A 23074-nucleotide genomic window follows, 5' to 3' on the forward strand; every position below is an offset into this window, starting at 1 on the left:
GAGGACCCACGCTACCTCCGGGGCAGCCCTCCTTGCCCCACGGCTAAGCGTGGCTGCCGGCGGCCAGGGGCCTCACTCTCTGCGGAGGAGGGGATCCCGGGACCACCGCCCTGCAGCACGGGGTTTAGATTAGCAGAATGAGCCACCAGGCGTGGATGAGAGGCCCTTCTTCCGAGTGGGCCAAGGAAGCCGAAGAGATGGAGGAAGTTCAGAGCGGGGGGAGAGATGGGACAGACAGGATGTGAGAAGATTCAAGGAAGGATGCTTGAGAGGCAGAAGACGATGGACGGCAGAGGAGGAGAGAGGATGGAGGAGGAGGAGCGGAGGCCCGCGACCTTCCAGAAGCCAGGTCCCGGGATGCTCCTCCCCCGCCCTGGGGGGCAGATGCCCTAGGGAGCCTGTGTGGCAGCCTCCCCGGGCCCTTCAGCGGCTGCTGTCCAGCCGGAGGCTGCAGAGGGCCTAGAGATTTCGGAGCCCTGGGATGCCACGGTCAAGCTCTGGAGGCCAAGGAGCCTGCCGCTCGGGGTCTCCCCGCCACGCCCAGAGCTGCGGCAACGGAGCCTCTGGGTGGCGTGCCCTCTCTGGAGGCAGGGCCCGGGGCCCTCCTGAGGGCGACTCACAGCTCAGACAGGACGTACGGCTCCAGGATGGCCATGGGCGGGGTGGGCGGGCGCAGCTTGCCCAGCGCCATGAGGTGCTCAAAGGTGATGTCGGTTTGGGTGCCACTGTCCACCAGCTGCAGGTCATGGCATGAGCTGTCCCCCCGGAGCCGGGGGCTGCGTCTCAGCACCTGGATCACCAGAGGCTCCTTGGAGGAGCGCAGGGCCTCCAGGGTTTGCTCCTGAGACAGCTTGGAGAGTTCCTTCCCGTTCACCTGTGGCAGAGACACGCCCCCGTGAGAACCCGCCCACCCGCACCCCGGTGAGCCCCACTCCTGAGCCCTGCCCCTACACAGGGCTGTCTGGGGATCAGGGTGCCCCCGTGACTATGCACCGGGTCTGGGGGCTCGGCCCCCACCCTAGAACATCCTCCAGCTCTCCTCCCTCGGGAGCCAGCCACGCTCCCATCCTCCTCGCTCCGGGACCAGCTCGTCGTTCAAGCAGCACTGAGGCCAGAGCTAGGGTCTAGAAGATCCACGGAGAGTGGCCCTCGGCAGCGACTGTGCACCAGTTGTGCTCATCTGCCGTCAGGGCTGGAGAAGATCTTGATTCCTCTCCCAATGGGAGTCAGTCAATAAATGGGTTCAGGCGGGAGGGTTGGAAAAAGGTACACAGACACAAAGGACAGGACCTCTGTCCTCAAGGCAACAACAGAATCGCTGAAGAGAAGGGGGACACGCACAGAGCGTCCTGACATGGCAAGGCGACCTGAGGGAGGGGCCGAGGAAGTGACCCTCATAAGACCGCCACCATTTCTTGGGCACCCAACGTGCGTCTCTCCCCTGAATCCTGACCCCAAGAACCCACTGTGCAGATGAGGAAAGCGAAGTTTAGCAAAAACGAAGGCAGTGAGTCAAGGTCATGAGCCGGACCAGGCTGCGTAGTGGTCAGAGCTGGGCAGAAGGTGGGCCTGGTGAAGCCTCCGGGAAGAGCAGGACCACAATGGGTGGGAGGGGTGGAGGGTGCAGTGTTTTCCGGGACCAGCTGGGTGGAGCAAGATGCGCCCTCAAGGGAACTGGGGACACAAGGCTGGCCCCAGTCCGGACACTGATTTCTGCAGCAGCCTATATGCACCGGGCCCTGGGATGGTCACTGTCGGGTGAGTGTGACCTCGAGGGGCTCGTTGGTGTGGACGCCAGTAGACTTAGGACCAAACAAACACAGCCAGAATTTAGGGCATGTGCCAGGAGACCGGTGAGGGGTGGGAGGTGGGAATCAGGAAGCGGGTCCTGCAGGAGGGGGCACGGCAGGGTCTCCTGGTTCACTCAACAGCTCGTGGAAGGGCTGTTCTGGGCCCGGGCAGGACACCCACCAGGGGATACTCCAAATGGCTACGCCCAGTGGGTAACCACGGAACCAGACCTTTGGGAGGCCCCTAAGGAAGCAGAGGGCCGGCCACACCCCACCTAGGGGGCGGGTAGGAAAGGCTACCTGAGTGAGGGGCACCTGGCCCGCATCAGGGGAAGGGAGAGAGGGAGGCTTGCTTGCAGGTGGAAGCGGAGTCCTCACCAGTCAGCACAGAGGATGCAGGGCCCGTGGACCCAGCACCTGCCACCCATCACCTGCCCGTGGACAGACCTTCCGCAGGAGGAGGGGAGAAGCGCCACACTTGGGCACAGTGGCCGGGTCATCTCAGTCTCCGAATTCCCACAGTGCCACCTCTGTCCCCGGGGGTCTCAGGGGGATGGGAGTTCTACATGGAGATGCCCGATCCAACTCGGCTCTCCTGGCCACCACTCAACAGACCAGCCCTGATGTCATTCCGGGGAGATGGCCGTCTTAAGAGTCCCACGACCCCCTGGCCAACCGTTGGCTCCTCCGAGGCATGAAACCCAAATATCTGCTACTTGATTATGTCTTTGTAGAAGAGAATCTCGGTATCAATGGCTCCCCTCCCTACAAACTTTCCCTGGTCAGAAAAGATTTTTTTTTTAACCAATGTGGTCTGATTATAAAAGAAACACAGGTTCATTGTTGAACCTTTGAAAAATACAGAAAACCATAAGGAAGAAAAGAAAAATCAGCCAAGAAGGTATTAGTTTCCAAGTAAAGGTTAAGTGTGACCGTGTGGTCGGGGAGATGCGGGGAGGCGGCGCGGGGGGCCCAGGAGAAATCTGGAAAGCTGTGGGCAGGGCGCCGGGGGCAAGGCTGTAGAGAGAGGGAATGTGAGCAATGGCCTCGAAGACCCTAGCAGAGCTGGCTGTGAAGCGGTCAGGAAATCTGCGAGCCAGCTGTTCAGCGCAGCCGTTACCAACATTTGATGGAATAATCTTCCAACGGCATGAATTATATTAAAAACAAAGGCAGTGGGGATCCCCGGGTGGCTCAGAGGTTTAGCGCCTGCCTTTGGCCCAGGGCGTGATCCTGGAGTCCCGGGATCGAGTCCCACATCGGGCTCCCTGCATGGAGCCTGCTTCTCCCTCTGCCTGTGTCTCTGCCTCTCTCTCTCTCTCTCTATGTCTATCATAAATAAATAAATCTTTAAAGAAAAAAAAACAAAGGCAGTAAGTACTCCAAGCTCATGACTTTCTAATTATTTTACTCCACTCTCCTGTTTGCACTGTTAGGGTGACTTGCGCCTCGTGTGTCTGGAGACAGGAGATACTGTACGATGGCGTGTGCCCGTGCATTTCTTTCCGTGCTGAGGGACACCATGCTGGTGGCCACAATGGGAGTATTTATTTCCACCACGGAAATCAGCAACTGCTCCAGATCAGGGCTTTTTGTCTCGGACATTCACCAGCTCCCCACTGCCCTTAACTCAAGGGCTTCCCTAAAACGCAGAAGGGCTGGGCTGTCCTCGAGATCTCCAAGGGCTAGGTGTCTCCCCGAAAGTCCTGGAGCAGAGCCACAAGTGTGCAAGGGGAGGCTCAGGTGACAGTGAGAAACGCAGGAATGTCTTTCTCCCTGGCATCTGTTGGCTCTCCTGCAGCCACGTTGCTATGGAAACTGGGCCCAGACAGTGGGGCTGGGGGGATGCAGGGTGGGCTGGGACCTGAAGAGGAGGATGGGGTCATCACGGTGATGCCCGGGACGCCCGGCAGCCTTTCCCTTGACCCATGTGCTCCTTCAGCTCCTCTTCCTCAGTCAGGGGGTGTTCCCAAGCTAATGAAGATAAGTGGGGCAGAGACAGGCCGTGACAAGCTGGAAGTGAGCCCCTGCCAGAGCCAATGAGCGCTACCGGCACGGTGGGGAAGTGTGGGGTGATGAGCAAAGCAGCCGGGGTCCAGGGGCCAGGCACACAGTATCGACCCAGCGTTCTGTTAACACGTCTTCCTCGGAAGCCCTGCCCTCGTCCTGCCAAGACCCACTCCTGCTCACCACCTCCCTCCCCTGCCGCCAACACTCCAAGCCCCTGACAAACAATCCGAAATGGAGCAAAGTCCTAAATGGACAAAGCAAAACTGCCTACCTTGGAGGTGAGAGAACAATGTCACTGATGTTGGAACAGAGAAGCAATTCTTAAGACGAACAGTGGGCAAGGAAGAATGGAAAAGACATAAATTTGACTATGTTAAAAGGTCAAACTTCTGAACAAAGGACATAAACACAGTGAAAAGGTAAGACAGGCGAGGAGAAGATGCATACAAGGCATAGAACTGATAAAGGATTATCCGGAATATTCTCTGAAGAATTCCAACCAAACAGTAAGAAAATACAACCAATACGGCAGGAGAACCAGGTCACAGAAGAGGGAGCTGGGCTGTGAGCAGCAGCACCGCGACACCAGCCCTGGAAACAGCCCAAGGGCCCACCATCCGCAGAGGGATCCTAAGTCGGGCCCTGTTCCCACCCCCATGGGCCCTGTTCCCACCTGCGGTATCCGGAAGCCCTCCCCGCTCGCTCAATGGCACGAACAGGAAAAAACAGGCATCAGAATGACAAAGCCAGGGAAGGGAAAGGAATGGGGTCAGGGATGAGTCTGCACAGGCGGCTCCAAATCCGCCTTTTTAAGGGAAAAATGCCGAGGCCCACAGGCCAGAACTGAGGTGGGTGGTTGTACGCGCCCAATGCCAAGATGATGTGATACTTTTTCTGGACTTGAGAAGTGTTTTGGGGGGGCCCAGCGGTTGAGCGTGTGCCTTCGGCTCAGGGCATGGTCCGGACACCCGGGATCGAGTCCCGCAGGGAGCCTGCTTCTCCCTCTGCCTGTGTCCCTGCCTCTCTCCGTGTGTCTCTCATGAATACATAAATAAAATCTTTAAAGGATAAAAAGTGTTTCACCACAGTTGCACCTGGAGGGGCAGCCGGGGCCAGGGAGGCCCGCTGCACAGCTCTTGGAGGGGAAGGGGGTTCCCTGGCAGCCTGCGTGGCCAGATCCGCAGGAGCACGGCCTGGGGGTGCTAAGTGTAGCCCCGGCCCACTCGCGAACGGGCCGCTCTGCCCGGCGCTGCGGGGAGTGGGCTGCACAGGCGCATCGCGGTGGGAGCACAGGAAGCGGAGGCCGGAGATGGAGGAACCCGCCCAGCCCTGGTGGCGAGGGGAGAGGCGGGGCGCCTTCTCCGGGCCCAGGGGCCCAGGGGTTGGGGGTATGTGGGAGGGGTGAGGGCGGAGGGCATGAGCATGTGGGCTGGCGGAAGGGGGGGTGAGCACAGACGTGGGGGTAGGGTGATGCATCAGGGTGGCCTTTGTGCATGGGGGTGGGGGCCTGGGGCTGGGTGGCTCGTGTGGGTGGTAATAGGGGCGGGTCTCTGACCCTGCGTTGAACCCCTTCTCCTTGGAGAGGGTCTCCTCTCCCGCTCCTTCCCCCTGCCACCTCCGGCTTCAGCTCGGTGACCTAGATCATCCGCTCTCCTTTGTCCCCTCCCTCACGCATCCTTCTTTCCTCCCTCAGTAGCTGCTCATCACTTCCTGCCCCCCCTCCTGTCACCTACAGCCATGCGAGGACAGATGTCAGGTGTACCCATTCCTGGGCACATGTCGAGGGAGTCACGAAAGGGCCAACGGCCACCCGGGGAGAAAGCGGAGCACAGAGGGGACCCGGGTAGTCCCAGCATGTGGGCAGGGCTCCACAGCCCTGAGATTTGACCCCGTCAGGCTGCCAAGGAGGCCAAGCGCGGGACTCATTCACCTTCCCACCCGAGAAGGCCCGAGAAGGCCCGAGAAGGCCGAGAAGGCCGAGAAGGCCCAGCGGAGCTCAAAGTCCCAGCAAGGGCCTGAGGGCATGCAGCACATCCTCATCCTCAGCCAGGAGGGGAAGCCAGGGCGCCTTTTAAATTTTTTTAATTAAAAAAACGTTTTTAAAGATGTATCCATTTATATGAGGGAGAGAGAGAGAGAGAGGATCGAGTGGGGGGAAGGGCAGAGGGAGAATCTCCACGCAGACTCCCGAGAGCCAGACGCGGGCCTCGATCGGATGACCCCTGAGATCACGGCCTGAGCTGAAACCAAGAGTCGGATGCCTCCCCTCCCGGACTGAGCCACTTCTGATAGCCGGAAGGAATCCAGAATCCGGATCACATGGGGAATGTCATCTCCAGTTCCCAGAGAGCAATACTTGCAGGCCGAGCCCCTTGTCGGAAACCCTCATTATTAGATGTTGCCCAAACCTCCCTCCTCTGAAGCAATCCAGAAGAAATCCACTTCGTCTTTCAACACTCCACATACGCCTGAAGGCCACTTGAACGTCCCACATCCGCGCTCGCCCCAGTTCCCGAGGACTCTCATGTCCTCGAGCTAGCCGCGCCAGGTGCCAGGCGTTACTATCCTTCGCCTTAGCTGGAGCCAGCGTTTGGCCGCCGGTCCTGCTGTTTCACAGCGTGCTCGCAGGGCAAACAAACCCTCAAGCACCGCCTCGCCTCACAGGCCTCGGGCTCTCCACTCAGGGGCTCTCCAGGCATGGATCCAGTTCTCTGCCCAGATGCGCCCAAGTGGGTTGACCTGACACCCACAGCTCTAACCCGAGGCCAGCGGAGCTGGAAGTCGCTTCACTTCCACTGCGGGGAGAGGGGATCAAAGCCCTAGAGGCCCCCTTTGCTCAAATGGGGCCCAGGTGGCCCTCCCACTCCCCTGGCAGATGGCCCGGTCCCCGCATAACACGGGGAGGGCACTCGCTGCCCTGGGCCCGCAGGCACCAGGCACGGAAGCGCCTTGCAAGCCCAGTCTCCGCAGGTCCCAAGGGCACTGGCCACCACCAGGCCGCTGGGCACTAAGCATCCCTCATCCTGGCTAACCCTGCCACCCAGTCACACGGTCTCGGTCTCAGTCTGACGCACTGTAAAGTGGCAAGCTTTCTGGAGGAATTTGTCAGTAATGATTAAGAATCTTGCAAATGTCCACCATATCCCCCTGGATCCAATAAACTTGCTCTAAGCAAGAGATCCTAATTAATAATACTATTACGTGAACTACAAGGATGTTCAGAGCAGCTTTTTTTTGTTGTGGTAAAATACACCAGACATAACATTTGCCATTTGACCATCCTGAAAGCGGCATTCAGCTCCTTCACACTGTTCTCAGCCATCACCTCTGCTTCGTGGGACATTTTCGTCCCCCAGTGACCCCTACCCATTCTCTCCACGTTACCCCCGCCCCCACCACTCTCTCTTCTGTCCAGATATAAATGGAATCGTGCAACATGTAGTATGATGTGTTTGGCATCGTTCCTTGACACATTTTCTAGGTTCATCCATATTGTAGTAAGTGTTAGTGCTTCATGGCTCTTATGGCTGAATAACATCCCATTGTATTCCATAATATCCCTTTATATGGACGGCCTACATTTGGTCTATCCATTCATCCGTCAATAGACATTGGGTTGTTTCCACTTTTTGCCCACTGTGAAGAAGGCTGCTATGAACATTTGTGTGCAAGTTTTTGAGACTGTTTGCAAATCTTTGGGATGTATACCTAGGAGGGGAACTGCCGGGCCCTACGCTCATTCTGCATTTAACTCAGTGAGGTATCAGCATTATTTTAAATGCCAACAAACTTACAACCATCTTAAGCATGAAGTGTCTACCTCATTAAAATGTACAGCTGACCTACCACAGAATCTTCCAGTAACAATCCTGTTTCTCAAAAAACATAGAACGGGGCACCCGAGTGGCATACTCAATTAAGTGTCAGACTCCTGGTTTCAGCTAAGGTCAGGATCTCAGGGTCATGCTCCGTGCGCAGCACAGAGTCTGCCTGAGACTCTCTCCCTCTCCCTCTGCTCCTCCCCTCTCGAATAATCCTTTAAAATTATGATGTTTGGGCAGCCCGGGTGGCTCAGCAGTTTAGCGCCACCTTCAGCCCAGGGCCTGATTCTGGAGACCCGGGATCGAGTCCCGCGTCGGGCTCCTGGTGTGGTGCCTGCTTCTCCCTCTGCCTGTGTCTCTGCCTCTCTCTCTCTCGGTCTCTCATGAATAAATAAATAAATAAATAAATAAATAAATAAATAAATAAAATCTTTTAAAAAACTAAAATAAAATAAAATAAAATTATGATCTTTAAAATAATGATCTTTTTTTAAAATATTTTTAAAAATATATTTTTTTGATTTTTCAGACAGAAAGAGAGCACGAGCTGGAGGTGTAGACGGAGAGGATCTCAAGCAGACTTTGTGCTGAGCACGGAGCACGAGGTGCTCGATCTCATGAGTGGAACTGAGATCCTGACCTGAGCCAAAACCAAGAGTCCAGCACTTAACTGACTGTGCCACTCAGGTGCCCCAGTAAATAAATCTTTTTTTAAAAAAAGATATATTGGGCAGCCCCGGTGGTGCAGCGGTTTGGCGCGCCTGCAGCCTATGGTGTGATCCTGGGGACCCAGGATCGAGTCCCACATCGGGCTCCATGCATGCAGCCTGCTTCTCCCTCTGCTTGTGTCTCTGCCTCGCTCTCTGTGTGTGTGTCTATGAATAAATAAATAAATCTTAAAAAAAAGATATAAAAAGACACATTTGAACTAGGATGATTACCATATAAAATGTTTATGGAAAAAGCCTGGGAAACATATAAAAACATTGTGTGAGGGAAATCTGAGATTTTCCACCCTTTCTTTCCAAACTTTACATAACATGGCTATACTTTTGAGGGGAAAAAAGTGTTTATGAACAGAAAAAAAAAAGACCATTGCTGGAAAATTCTCACAGTAAAATTTAAGCACAAAGACCTGCTTAGACCAGTGTGATCCCAATTTTGTGAGCATGGAGCTGGGTGAGTGGGAGGCAGCCTGGCTCGGGCAGAGGTGTGGAGCGAGGGAGGCAGCTGGGACATCGTGCTGCCACAGATGTGCTAGTTTGGAGGGTGCACGGAGCTCACAGGCTTTTGAAAGTCTTTTTCACGGATGGATGTGGACGCTACACATATACATTCATTGGTATGCGCGTGTGCATTCAGCACCACACAACACTTTCCTTAAAGACTTTTCTTTTCTTTCTTCCCTAGCATATTTTCTCCAATGAACACTGCTTTTGTAATCAGAGAGAAAACACACAACAGCAATCTAGCCCATGATATATTCTGAGTTGCTCTCAGTTTCCCCAGACTCTGGCAGGCGACTGCTTTGTGCTCCTGGCTGCAGGGCAGCCCAGGCTGGGACTGTAGCCTCGGGGCTTGGGCCCCTTGGGTGCCCATGAAAGGGGAGCAGCGCTAATGAAGTCACATCACACTCCACATCCACACCCGATCTGAGGAGGCACTGCTGTCTCCCTCTACTGCTTTCCACTTCCCGCCTGGGTGTCCCCAAAAAAGGAGCTGGAGTCCCAGAGGGAGTGAAGGAGGCCCCGGGAAGCTCGGGCTGGGGGCTCCAGTTGAGGGGGGACAAATCACAGTCACCCATCCCTAGAGGAGGTGGCCACACGGGCCCCACGTCCACCCTTGGTGCCACTGGGAGACTGGCTCTGGGAGACACTCTGGGAGAAGGAAGAAGGCCCCCGCCATGTAGCCTCCATGGGTCTCAGGCCCGGGGGACACGGCGGAGCTGACACCCTCCCGCCCCCAGCATAGCCCCTCTACCTGCCTCCTACTGCTCCCTGGGAGGTGGGATTTCCAGAAGGCCTTCTTTTTTTTTTTTAAAGATTTTATTTATTTATTCATGAGAGACACACAGAGAAAGGGAGAGAGAGGTGCAGGGACCCAGGCACAGGGAGAAGCAGGCTCCATGCAGGAAGCCCAGCGTGGGACTCGATCCCGGGTCTCCAGGATCACGCCCTGGGCCGAAGGTGGCGCTAAACCGCTGAGCCACCTGGGCTGCCCTCCAGAAGGCCTTCTGTGTGTGATCAAGGTGTAGGCCCCAGCGTGTGAGCAGGGGACAGGAGATCCCTAGGGTCGGGGGAGCACTGACCCCATAAGCACCAGCCAATGAGGCAGGGAGGCAGAGCGGACATGCCCCAGGCCTGCCTTCAGAAGGAGCCCGTGCCCACCCCGGCCCCTCAATGCAAGCCAGGTGGCAGAGGTGGGACCCCTCCCCACCAGCGAACAGACAAGCCAATCTGGTAGTGGGCTGAGGAGACAAGACACAAGCTAGGGCAGGGACCTACCTCAATCCAGGCTCTAAAGGAAGGTGGAGAGGAAGTTGTAATAGGAGTGGGAAGAACTTTCTAGCAATCAGAGGTGTTGGGGGTGAGCAAGGAAGGTGAGATGGGGTGTCAGAGGCTGTAGTGGGGATGGACCTGGGTGACCAGGCCACTGCCCACTGGTCTCTCTTGTTCCCAGCAAGCTGAAGACAAGGGACTCCTGGGACAAACATGTCTGGTCTCCATGTGGCTTCCCCAGGATGCAGGGGGACAGTGGAGGATGAGCCCGCTCGGGGAGGGCTCCCTCTGCCCCAGGGCACCCTTCTGGAAGCTGAGAGGCAGACTGCTCCAAGCCTGGTCGGAAGGTGCAAGGGGGAGGGGGCAAAGCCGCATTTCAGAAGTCCGGTTGGCAGAGAGCCCGGCAGAAGAGGTGATGTGGGCTATGGGTGCACAGGTGACCCTCTGTGTCCCCGGTCAGCAGGGAACCACTGGAAGGCAGAAGGCACAGGCTCCTGAACATGGCAGGCCCACTGCCTTCTCCAGCTGAGCGCTGGAAAAACGGGAAGAACAGCCATAAGTAAGACAGACGTGGGCACCCGGGTGGCTGGGCGGTTGGGTGGCTGCCTCCGGCTTGGGTCATGACCCCGGGGTCCTGGGATCAAGTCCCGCATCGGGTTCCCCGCAGGGAGCCTGCTTCTCCCTCTGCCTGTGTCCCTGTCCCTCTCTGTCTCTCATGAATACATAAAATCTTTAAAAAAAAAAAAAAGGCGGACATGATCCTTGTGCTCGGGGAGGCTAGTGCCAGGAGCGGGACCCAGACAAGTCACAAGCCGTTTCGGATCGCATTAGAGCCCTGGGTTACGTGGTGGAAAATGCGAAAGTGGGGACTGTTTTACGAGTGTGCAGGGACAGCCTCCCAGGGGATACTTGACCTAAGACCTGAGTGATGACAAGGAGCCTGCCACGGTAGGGACTCTGAAGAACATTCCAGCCAGCGCTAAGCCCTTGGTGCCCGCTGGGGAAGAATGTGCACACACGGAAGAGGCCGGCCTTCACCCCAGCCTCTATGAAGAACGTGGAGGAGGGGACCAAGTGGAGGCAGAGGAAAGAGCAGCAGGCAACCGGTGGGCCAGACCAGAGATCATGGTGGCCTGGCCCGGGATGGAGGTGGCAGCGGACACGGGGACCGCCAGGACCTGCTGCTGGGCCAGGGACAAGGACTAGGGAGGGAGGAAGGATGCCTGACAAGCACAGAGCAGACGCCTGACATCACTCACCATCAGGAAAGTGCACGTCAACACCACGGTGAGACCCCACATACACACACCTACTAGGAATGGCTGGGATGACAAAGTGGAAGAGAAGTGCTGATGTGCTTGTGCAGGTGCAAGAGGTGGCAGTGGGTATGGAAAAGTCTAGAGGTCCCACAAGACCCAGCAATGCCGCAGGAATTGAAAACAGGCATCCACGCAAAACCATGCACACACCAGTTCGTGGCAGCACTATTCATCACACCCTAGTTTGGAAGCCACGTCAATGTCCACCAACAGATGGAGAGACGCAATGTGGTGACATCCACAAGGTGGATCATTCCACCGCATAAAGGGATGGGGACGGAGGCCCAATACATGCTACACACATGCGTGAAGACAGTGTAGCCAAGTGAAAGGCAGGCCCAGAAGGGCGCGTACTGTATGATTCCAGAACAAGCAAATGCACAGGGAAAGAAAGCAGAGGGGTGGTTGTCAGGGGTTGGGGGTAGGGAGAATGGGGAATGCCTACTTAATGGCTGTCATGTTCCCTTTTCGGGGTAATGAACATGTTCTGGAAATAGTGGTGATGGTTGCACAGCGCTGAGAACGTACATGTCACTAATGGTAAATCTAATGTCATATACTTTTTCCCCCACAATAAAAATATAGGGCTGCCGTGCCGATCCACAGAGACCACCAAGGTCAGGGTCAGTGGGGACGAGGCAGGGGTTGGGGTAAACACGGGCCACGGGCATGCTTTATTAATGGAATTTTTTTCCTTCCAATCTGAAGTTCCCAAAACAAACACCTCCAATGCACCACTGCACTTAAATGTGTCCCAAACACACGCCACCAAATCACCTGTCATGTGACCATTGTCACCGAATTCCACTAGGGATTGTTCTTTATTGTAAAGCATGAGATTGGGGGGTAGCGGGGTGCCTCGGTGGTGCAGCAGGTTGAGACACTACTATTGGTTTCGGGTCAGGTCTGATCTCAGGGTCGGTCGGAGGATCCAGCTCCGAGATGGGCTGTGCACTCAGCACGGAATCTGTTTGGGTTTCTCTCCCCGTCTTCCTCTGCCCCTACCTCTGTCTCCGAGATAAATAATCTTATTTTTCTTTAAGATTTTACTTATGTATTCATGAGAGAGAGACACACAGAGGCAGAGACACAGGCAAAGGGAGAACGTGGGGAGCCTAAGGCGGGACTCGATCCTAGGACCCTGGGATAATGATCTGGGCCAAAGGCAGACGCTCAACCACGAGCCACCCGAGAGTCCCAAAATAAGTAATTAAAAAATAGGCAAGGACGCACGCAAGCACTAGACCAGGCGCCTGGCCGAGTGTGCGGGTAGAGCACGGGAACCTTGATGTCAGGGTGGTAAGTTCGAGCCCCACGCTGGGCCTAGGGTTTACTTTAATATAAAAAAAAGTAAATAAAATCGTGAGATGGAGGAGATAAGGGGGGATGGAATGTCCACCGAAGAGGCCCACGGAGCCCACGAGGCCGCCGACGCTGAGCCGCAGGAGAGCGAGACCCAGAGTTTCTCAGGCAGAGAGATGCTGGGGAGAAGGGCTGAACCAGACAGAGCATCGCGGGGACGGACGGGGGACGGAAGGGGGCGCGGCAGCCAGCACGCGTGGGCATCTGTTCGGGGGTGGACCGGGGCACAGGACCCGGGGCGCTGGGCGGGGAGTGCGGCTCAGCCCGCATAGACGCCGCCTTCGGGAGCTTCCGCAGAGCACCGGTCCCGGAGGCGGGGGCGGGGGGAGAACTCCGCCTTGGGGCTCTACCGGGAGAGGCTCGGCAGGCACGGAGGCCGGCCCGGAGCCCGTGGGCGGCGCTGGCAGCGGGCGCGGGGCGCGGGGGCGGAGGAGAACCCCCGCGGCAGGGTGGGGGACACAGCGCATCGCGGGCGGGGGTGGGGCGGAGGCGCGGCCCGGTGGCGCCCCCTCCTCCCTCCTCCCGCCTCCCCCCTCCCCCGCGAGGCGGCGGCGCCCCGGGTGGCGGAGGGCGGAGCCCCAGCGCGCTCGCCCCGCCCCCTCCCGCCGGAGCCGCAGACAAAGGCGGCGGCGGTGGCGGTGGCGGCGGCGTGGGCAGGGCGGGCCGTGGGCGCCAGTCCTCCCCCACCCCCCGACCCACGGAGGCGGGCGCAGCGTGTGGGGGCTCCGGGGAGGCGGGAGCAAGGGGCTGAGAAGAGAGCCCTGGCCGTCTGGGCGGGGCCTGCGCCCCACGGACGCCCCTTCGCTCGAGCCCACGCGGCCACGAGGGGGTCAACTCCACAAACGTCTAGTGGGGGGTCCCAGGGTGGCTCGGCGGTTTACCGCCGCCTTTGGCCCAGGGCGGGATCCTGGGGTCCTGGGATCGAGTCCCGCGTCGGGCTCCCTGCGTGGAGCCTGCTTCTCCCTCCGCCTGGGTCTCTGCCTCTCTCGCGCTCTCTCTCTCTCTGTGTCTCCCATGAATAAATAAATAAAATCTTAAAAAAAAAAAACGTCTAGTGGGGCCCACGACTGCCACAGCACGACCGTCCTAACCCCACTCTGCGGACGGACAAACACACCGAAGACACAACCTAAACTGGAAGTTGCCCTCTGCCCTGGCGCCCAGGTCCTGACCCACGGCTCTCAGCTCCGCTGACGGGCGTGTCCAAGGGACACCTTGGACGTACCTGTGTCTGGCTGCCCGGGCTCGGCCAAGTGTCAGGGGGCCCCCACACCCATAGGGGCAGAGAAAGCAGGGAAGGGAAGCCGCAGCCAAGGGCCGGCTCTCTGCAGCCCGCCTTTACAATGGCCCAGCACGGGTCGTCGCTCCTATTTTGCCCACCCTGGATTCTGGAAAGGGTCAACGCACAGGGCCCTTGCAACATGGGACTGGGGATACCTGCATACCCTTCAGGCAGATCTCCCCCGGAGGGCGCATGCTCACACCTGTTCTCTCCTTTCTACACACACATGTTGGAAGCAAGATGCCAACACCAGGGCTCCCATTCGCGGGGAAACCACACCACCCTGATATGCTCGTGGACTCAGCACTGATGCCATCATCAGCCCCCCTACCCCATCCACAAACGTACCACTAAGGCCCTTACAGCTTGTTTTTCTTTCTGCACCCAGGATGCAATCGAGGACCACACACATCACACGTGCTTGTTAGTAGGTCTCTACCATCCTTTAGTCTAGAACAACCCACTTTTTTTTTCTTTGACTTTCATGGCACTGACCTCTTGGCAGAGTCCAGGGCACCTGCCTTGCAGAATGCCCAAGTCTGGATCTGCCCTCATTAGATTTAGCTTAAGTGCTTTAACAAATTGCTGGGTCCTACCCCCTCCCCACGAACAACATCAGGAGACACCGGGATCAGGCCATCCCACTGCTGGGGACCTTGATTTGGTTTGGTCACATGGTCCAAGTCATGGCTGCCAAGTCTCTCCTTTTGCCTTCCTAATTTACAAGACACCTGGGGTAACACCTTGAGACCCTGCGACTATCTTGTTCCCTAACAACCTCTACGTAATGGTTTTACCATCCCACAACGATCCTTGCCTAAATGAATTGCATCGGTGGCTACAAAATGCCTTAATTTGTAAGAGTTGTAGCAGGGCCACCACAGTCTATGCCATCATCACTAGACTGGCCCAGCCAATGGCTTGGCCCGAGCGGTGGCTGCCTGGACAAACTATGCATCCAACCCCAGAGCTGTGCCCACCCCTTCTTGCCCAGGGGCAGGAGAAATAAAAGGAAGCATGGGAAGGCTTCATCTCCAAAGCCTTTTTAAGTAGCTTGGGAGTGGTATGCTGGTCCGGGTACCCAGGTGAGCTGTCTGCATGTCGGTGAGGGCGGGGGTGGCGGGAAAGGAGCTTTGCTTAGCGGGAACACACTTCATCCCTTGGGACCTTAGTGGTGCAATGACCCCTGGAAATCGAATCGGTAGGTCTCAGGTGACGCCTTGCCTCTTATTTGTAGGAAACTCACTTCCTAGGTGATGTTGATGTGATTCAGGGCTGCACTTCTTCATCCCAAGATCCCTCCTGACGTCCTTGCCCCTGGTGCGGGGGGTCCAAGGACCAGCAGCACGGACGCCGCCTGGGAGCTTGTGAGAAATGCAGACTCTCAGGCCCTGGACCTGCCCCAACTCTGCAGTTTAACAAGGGCCTTAGGGCGGAGGTGCGCTGGCCCAGAGCACCCCCTCAACGAACCAGGAAGGACGCACACATACCTGAATGGGGTTCAGACACCAGACAAGTGATTCAAAGGGTTTCTCCTTCCCTCTCAACCCTTCCCTCCCCAAAGCTGCTGAGTGGATGGTGCTGCCCACCCAGGGTCTGCTGAAATCTGGTCCACGTGCCCTGGCCCCCCTGCCTTTCTAGGTGAGGGCAGGCCTCTCAGGGAACCTCTGACGTCCTGCCTGGAAGTGGCTGACAAGGAATGGCACCCCAGAGGGCCTGTGTGAAAAAGCGAAGCAATTCCTAAGATCATCATCAAAATCAACCTTCAGGGGAGAAGGGGGGCGCCTGGGGGGGCTCAGTCAGTGAAGCGTCTGCCTTTGGCTTAGGTCGTGATCTCGGGGTCCTGGGATTGAGCCCCGCATCGGGCTCCCTGCTCAGCGGGGAGCCTGCTTCTCCTCCTTCTGCTGCTCCCCTTGCTTGGGTTCACTCTCTCTGTGTCTCTCAAATAAATAAAATCTTTTTTAAAAAACATCCACCTCGGGTGTAAGCTCCCGAGTGAAAACATCACCAGCCCACCTCTGGGCTAACCCGACTGGCCCGAGGGCATGAGCTGAGCGAGTCTAGGAGTCATCAGGATGAGAGTCTCTGTGAGGTGCCCTTCGTCCCCACCGCTCAAAGCAAGCCGAGCAAGAGGCAGGCTGCCCTGCGAGGGGCGATGCCTGGTCTCGGCCCCAAAGCAGCCCCCGGGCCCCAGCTCCTCCGTTTTTCCTCCTCTGGCTCCTAACTAGTCTGGGGCCTGACATTCCTTTGCAATTCAGGGCTCTCCTTCCTGGGTGTTTCCTCCCCTTTCACGTTACAGAAACCCTCGGAATCATACTGGTCTTCCGTCACTGGACACTAACTGTGTCCAGTCCGTGAGTAAGGCTGTCTCCATCCACCGCCACGCCTTGGCCACCCACCAAGTGGCAGCAACTCCACCCTCTAGCCAAATGAGACCCCAGGGGACCAAGTGCCAGGAGCAAAGTTTGCTGATTTCCCCCAGCAGCGACCCTGGGGGGCAGGCACTCTTTATTCCCACATGGCACTGTCTTCCCCTGTGGGGACCCCGAAGTAGAAGCAAGGGAAGACCCACCCAGGGGCGCCTGGGTGGCTCAGGGGTTGAGCATCTGCTTTCAGGGTCCTGGGATCAAGTCCCCCACCGGGCTCCCCGCAGGGAGCCTGCTTCCCCTCTGCCTCTGCCTCTACCTCTCTCTGTGTGTCTCTCATGAATAAATAAAATCTAAAGAAAAGAAAGAAAGAAAGAAAGAAAGAAAGAAAGAAAGAAAGAAAGAAAGAAAGAAAGACCCACCCAACCCTACTAAGGCCCCCATGCTGGGCTAAGTGCTCTGATGTGTTTTTCCTTTGATGTGTGTGTTACACGTATTTCTTGTTGTTAAAGCTTTACTGAGGTGTAATCGCCATATGATCAAATGAACATATTTAGAGCAAACACTTTAAGGTTTTGTAAATATGTCTGAGCAACCATCATCACCATCAGGACAGTGACCATTTCCATCGTCCTCGAGGATCCTCATGCCCCCTTTGTCATCACTGCCTTCGGCTCATCCCTGCAAATGCTGATCTGCTTTCCATCATATGCATTAGTTTGCATTTTCTAGAATTTTCTACTGATGCCTCAGCCAGTACTTGGAACTGAGGTAAGGAAGGAAGGGCATCTTAAAATTCTGAGACAATGGAAAAACGTGGTGACCCCGTGCAGATGATAGCTATTGGAATTCAGGGCCCATTCACCACGGCACGATTATTTCCAGAGGGCCCACTTCAGGACAGGCAGGGCACTCAGCAGCAAGGCACAACGACAGAACCAAACCCTGCTCACAGGAAGCCCCCACTCGGGGGGCAGGGAGCATGTAGGGGGGGCTTCCATGGAGGACGGAGGAAGATGGAGAGAGGGGACAAGTGTGGGCCCGCAGCCCCCCACCGTGCTCTCGCAGCACACTGGGCCCTGCTCTCCCCAGCTGTTGCCACTTTGTTCCTGGCCAGTCTCTCCCATTATAAAAAGGCCCCAGGGAAGGAGGGGTCTGTGGCTCCTCAGCGCACAGAATGCTGGCTGCCACAGTGGGGCTCAGCCGGCAGGAGCTGCAGGAAAGAAGACCTGGGGGGCTGTCGTGTGGCCTCTCTGGATGAAGACAGACAGGAGACAATGGTGGTCCTGACTCACTGGGCCTCAAGGCTGAAACAAGAGGACAGGTCCGGCCGGACCTTGTTGGGAACAGGTGGAGTGGGCCGGAGGCCAGTTAGTTGCCTTTGTCACATAGGTCTCCTGTGCACCAGGCCTGCGAGCAAGCATGTGACGATTCAGAGAGGGGGACCAAGATCTAGAAGACTAGGGTGGCAGGGCAAAGATGAAGAAGCAGAGAGAAGCCCAACAGAGTGGGGTGACACTAGATCCACAACAAAGGGGTTGAGGGACCCCAGGAAAGGATGCCGGCGAGCAAGGGCACCGGGAAGGGCTCTCCGAAGGCACTGGGTGCCTTGGTGCTGACGCCCCTTCCTCTCCACCTTCCACCCTCCGTAAGCCCGTTCCCTCCTCTCCCTAACTCAATTTGCAAGACCGCCCCCCACCGTGGATCTTTCTACCTTTTGCGAGCTTGTCAGTGTGTCGCCCCACTGCCGCCCCCGCCCCCAGCCTGGCACCTGTGCCCGGCTAAAGCCAGTGGAAGACATGACTGACACGATGCCAGTGGAGCTGGAGCTCTGACAAGCCGCGCTGGGCGCCTGCGGGAGGCCGGCTCACAGGGATAAGGGGCCCAAACCAGCGAGCGCCTCAATAGCCACCCAGAAACCTGACGAAGTCTAACAACCCTGCATATCATAAAAACACTCAAACTAGGAATACGAGGGTCTTCCTTGGGGTGCCCGGGTGGCTCAGCAGTTGAGCGTCTGCCCTTGGCTCAGGGCATGATCCCGGGGTCCTGGGATCGAGTCCCGTGTCGGGCTCCCTGCAGGGAGCCTGCCTCTCCCTCTGCCTGTGTCTCTGCCTCTCTCTCGGTGTGTCTCTCATGAATAAATGAATAAAATCTTAAAAAATAAAATAAAATAAAACATAAAAAAAGGGTCTTCCTTGACTTGATAAAAGAGCATCTATGAGAAATCTACAGCCAACTTCCAACTCACTGGTGAAAGACTGGAAGCTTCCGCTCTTAGATCAGGAGCAAGGGAAGGATGTCTGCTCTCTCCACTTCTATTCAACACTGTACTGGAAATTTTAGCCCGAGCAAATAGGCAAGAGCAAGAAATAAAAGGCATCCGGATTGGAAAGGCAGACGTAAAACGGTCTCTATTTGCCCATGACATAATCCCACATACAGAAGATCCTGAAGAATCCACTAAGAAGCAATCAGAGCTAATAAGCGAGGTGAGTAAGGTTGCAGCACACAGGATCAATATATAAAAATCAACTGCGCTTCTACACAGTGCCAATGAGCAAGATGAAAAGGAAGCTGAACCAATTCCCAGGGCGAAGTGGCTCAGGCAGGTAAGCATCCGACTCATGGTTTCAGCTCAGGTCACGATCTCAGGGTCCTGGGATCGAGCCCCACTTTGGGCTCCATACTCAGCACGGACTCTGTTTCTCTCCCTTTCCCTTTGTGCCCTCCCCAAATAAAGAAACAAATCTTAAAAAAAAAAAAATCCTGGCTCAGAAGAGCATGTGGCTCTTGACACCAGGATCATGTGTTTGAGCCCATGGTGGTTGAAGAGATTGCTTAAATAGATGAACTTCTAAAAAAAAATCTTTAAAAATAATTTAAGGGAGCAGCCTGGGTGGCTCAGCAGTTTAGCGCTGCCTTTGGCCCAAGGTGTAGTCCTGGAGTCCCAGGATCAAGTCCCACGTCAGGCGCCCTGCGTGGGGCCTGCTTCTCCCTCTGCCTGTGTCTCTGCCTCTCTGTGTGTGTGTCTCTCATGAATAAATAAATAAATAAAAATCCTTTAAAAAATTTTTTTAAAAGAGGGGTGTCTGGGTGGCTCAGTGGTTGAGCATCTACCTTCGGCTCAAGGTGTGATCCCAGGGTCCTGGGATCGAGTTCTGCATCGGGCTCCCTGCGAGGAGCCCGCTTCTCCCTCTGCCTGTGTCTCTGCCCCTCTCTCTCTCTCTCTCTCTGTGTCTCTCATAAATAAATAAATAAATAAATAAATAAATAAATAAATAAATAAATAAAATCTTAAAAAAAGGAAAACAATTCCACTCACAATAGCATCATAAAAAATAAAATACTCAGGAATAAATGTAACAGTGACGCCTGGGTGGCTCAGTGGTTGAGCGCCTGCCTTTGGCTCAGGGCAATGATACTCGAGTCCCTCGTCGAGCTCCCTGCATGGAGCCTCTTTCTCCCTCTGCCTGTGTCTCTGCTTCTCTCTGTGTGTCTCTCATGAATAAATAAATAAAATATTTTTTTTAAAAAGGAATAAGTGTGAGCAGCCCAGGTGGCTCAGCGGTTTAGGGCCGCCTTCAGCCCAGGGCATGATCCTGGGGTCCCGGGATGGAGTCCCATGTCGGGCTCCCCGCATGGAGCCTGCTTCTCCCTCTGCCTGTGTCTCTCTCTTTCTCTCTACTCTCTGTGTCTCTCATGAATACATAAATAAAATCTTTAAAAAAAATCTTTATAAAAATAAATTAAACAAATAAAAATAAAAAAATAAAGGAATAAATGTAACAAAAGTACAAAACCTCGTTTAAAGAAATTGAAGACCCATTTGGAAAGACATTCCATGTTCATGGGTAATACTCTACCTAAATCGATCTACAGATTGAATTCAATTCCTACAAAATTGCAGCTGGCTTTTTTTGAGAAACTGGCAAGCTGATCCGAAAATTCATATAGAAACTTAAGGGACCCAGAATAACCAGAACAATCTTGAAGAATACAAAATTGGAAGACTCACACTTGATTTTAAAATTTATTTACAGGGGCACGTGGGTGGCTCAGTTGGTTAAAGCATTGGACTCTTGGATTGCGCTCAGGTCGTGAGCTCAGGGTCATGAGGTGGAGCCCTGCATCAGGCTCCTCACCCAGCATGGAGGCTGCTTGAGATTCTCTCCTCCTCCCTCTGCCCCTCCTCCTGCTCATGCTCTCATTCTCTCTCTCTCTCTCTCTCTCTCTCTCAAATAAATAAATAAATAAATAAATAAATAAATAAATAAATCTTTTTAAAGATCCTAAAAATAAAATTTACTTACAAATCCACAGTAAAAGCAGAAGGGTACTGGCATAAAGATAGGCATTTCTCCAGAAAAGATAAACAAATGGCCAATGGTGCATGAAAAAATACTCAGCATCACTTAGGCATCAGGAACTGCAAATCAAAACCACAATGAAAAAAAAACCACAATGATACCGCCTCACGCATGGTAGGATGGCTCTAATCAAAAATGTGCGTTGGGGGGATATGGGGAAAGTGGAACCCTGTGACATTCCCAGTAGGAATGTGAAGTGGCTTAGCCCCTGTGGGAAAGGGTTCGGCAGGTTCTCAAAAAATGAAACAGAATTTACCCTACGATCCAGCAATTCCATTTCAGGCTATATACCCAAAAGAATTAAAAGCAGGGACTCGGGGTGCCTGGCTGGCTCAGTCGGTGAAGTGTACTGCTCTTGATCTCAGGGTTGTGGGGCTGAGCCCCACGTTGGGTATAGAGATTACTTTTTAAAAATCTTTTAAAAAATAAATAAAAGCAGGGACTCAAACAGATATTTGTACACTCACATTCACAGCAGCATTATTCACAATAGTCAAAAGGTGGAAGCAACCCCCATGTCCACCAACGGGTGAATGGATACTGCGTGGTATAGTCACACAATGGAGTATTATCCAGCAATAAAAAGAAATTTAGGGGGAGCCTGGCTGGCTCAGTTGGAAAAGCATCTGACTCTTGATCTCAGGTTGTGGGTTTGAGCCCCACGTTGGGTGTAGACATTACTTTACAAAAACATTTTTAAAAACATGATAAAAGAAAGAAGCCACATATAGAAATCATACATTGTATGGTTCCTACAGTTCACGAAGATGAAATGTCTGGAACAGGTAAATCCATAGAAAGTAGATGAGTGGTTGCCAGGGGCTGGGAGGTGTTGGGAGAAATGGGTACGGGAGTGCTAAAGGCGGGGTTTCTTTTTAAGGTAATGAGAATGTTCTGGAATGAGACAGTGGTGATGGCTGCACAAGTCTCTGAATCTATTAAAAACCACTGACTGCACACTTTACCAGGGTGTGCGAATTTTAGCTCAATAAACCTGTAGGTTGTTTTGTGCCCGTGGAACCCAAGGCTGGGACAGACACCTGGCGTTAATGTGGGGGTTGGAGAACCCAAGAAGAGGCCCCAGGGAGTCCGGGTCCTGGCACAAGGAAGTCCCCTGGCAAAGTGATGCGGGTGTGCATGTGCATTTCCCTGGGCTGCACTGGACCCCCCTGGGGTCCCCACAGGGTGCAAGGCCGCAGGCACGTACAGACCGGACAGGAGAAGCACCACTGTCGCTAGGGGAGGACCAGTGTTGAGGGGAGGACGGGAGTCAGGCAAGGGGTCCGACTGGTCTTTTGAGACAAAAGCTTCTTTCTGCTCTGAGAAGAGGGTCGGATTGGGCCAGGAAACCCCTCCTTGGTCTGTCTGGGGCTCCAGCCCCCGGAAACGGGGTCTTCTTGGACTACTAATGGTTTTCCCTGCTTTCCGGCTCCTTTTTATTCACTCTTTCTTTTGTCTCCCCTTTATTTTATTTTATTTTATTTTATTTTATTTTATTTTATTTTGGGAGGGAGGGAGGTGCAGAGGGAGAGGGAGAGAATCTTAAGCAGGCTCCATGCCCAGGCACCACGCGGGGCTCAATGTCACCACGCTGAGATCAGGACCTGAGCAGAAATCAAGAGCCTGGGCCACCCAGGCGCCCCTCCCCTTCATTTTCACGGATAGTCCCTCTTTTAAAACTGCATCCCAGGCTCTGATTCTGCCCAAACTTCAAAGCAGGAGCTTTAAAAGGGAGCGATGTCCCCAGGCACTGGCCTGTGATGGCTGCGGCTCAGAGCAGAAAATTGCAGAGGGCAGTTGGCCTGTGTCCCCAAGAGCCTGGGGCTCTCTCTCAAGAACCTTCCTGCCGGGGGTTCATCTCAAACCCTCCTCCAACAAGGAGCCTCCCTGAGGGCAGTCCCAGCCCAACTGTGGCAGCCTCCCCAACTGACTGCCAGGGGGAGCCCCGAGGGTCGCCTCAGTGTGGCCCCTCAACCAAGGCTCCTTTCAAGCCTGTAGGGCAGCGCGGGGCGCTCTCCACGCATCCCCATGAGGTCGGCCTTACGCGAAATACTACCTCAATCCCTGTCTGAGGAAGTCAAGAGCGCACAGCTTTGGAATCGCTGGCCGTTTGGTGGAAGATTCCAAGAAAGAAAGCGGTGAGGGTGGGATCCCACGGCGGCACCAACCAACCAGTGCAGCCCGGGTGCCCACCACTGGGATTCCCGCGGGCTGCCTTTCGGTCCCGGCCCGGGTCATCACCGAGCCCGGTTCCAC

General features: G+C 55.0%; 1 protein-coding gene across 2 annotated transcripts in view; it reads right to left on the minus strand.

The window, feature by feature from the left end:
- PDZD4 (PDZ domain containing 4) overlaps positions 1-23074 on the minus strand; it is a 30088-nt gene that overhangs the window by 5240 nt on the left and 1774 nt on the right. The window contains exon 2 of one of the 2 annotated variants that reach the window (XM_055338329.1): positions 639-874. The exons of the other annotated variant lie outside the window; for it this stretch is intronic. Within the exon in view, the coding sequence (XP_055194304.1) occupies positions 639-874 (236 nt within the window). The remainder of the gene's footprint in view (positions 1-638; positions 875-23074) is intronic. 2 annotated transcript variants of the gene reach the window in all.

This window comes from Nyctereutes procyonoides, unplaced genomic scaffold (assembly GCF_905146905.1).
Source record: "Nyctereutes procyonoides isolate TBG_1078 unplaced genomic scaffold, NYPRO_anot_genome, whole genome shotgun sequence".
NCBI lineage: Eukaryota > Metazoa > Chordata > Mammalia > Carnivora > Canidae > Nyctereutes > Nyctereutes procyonoides.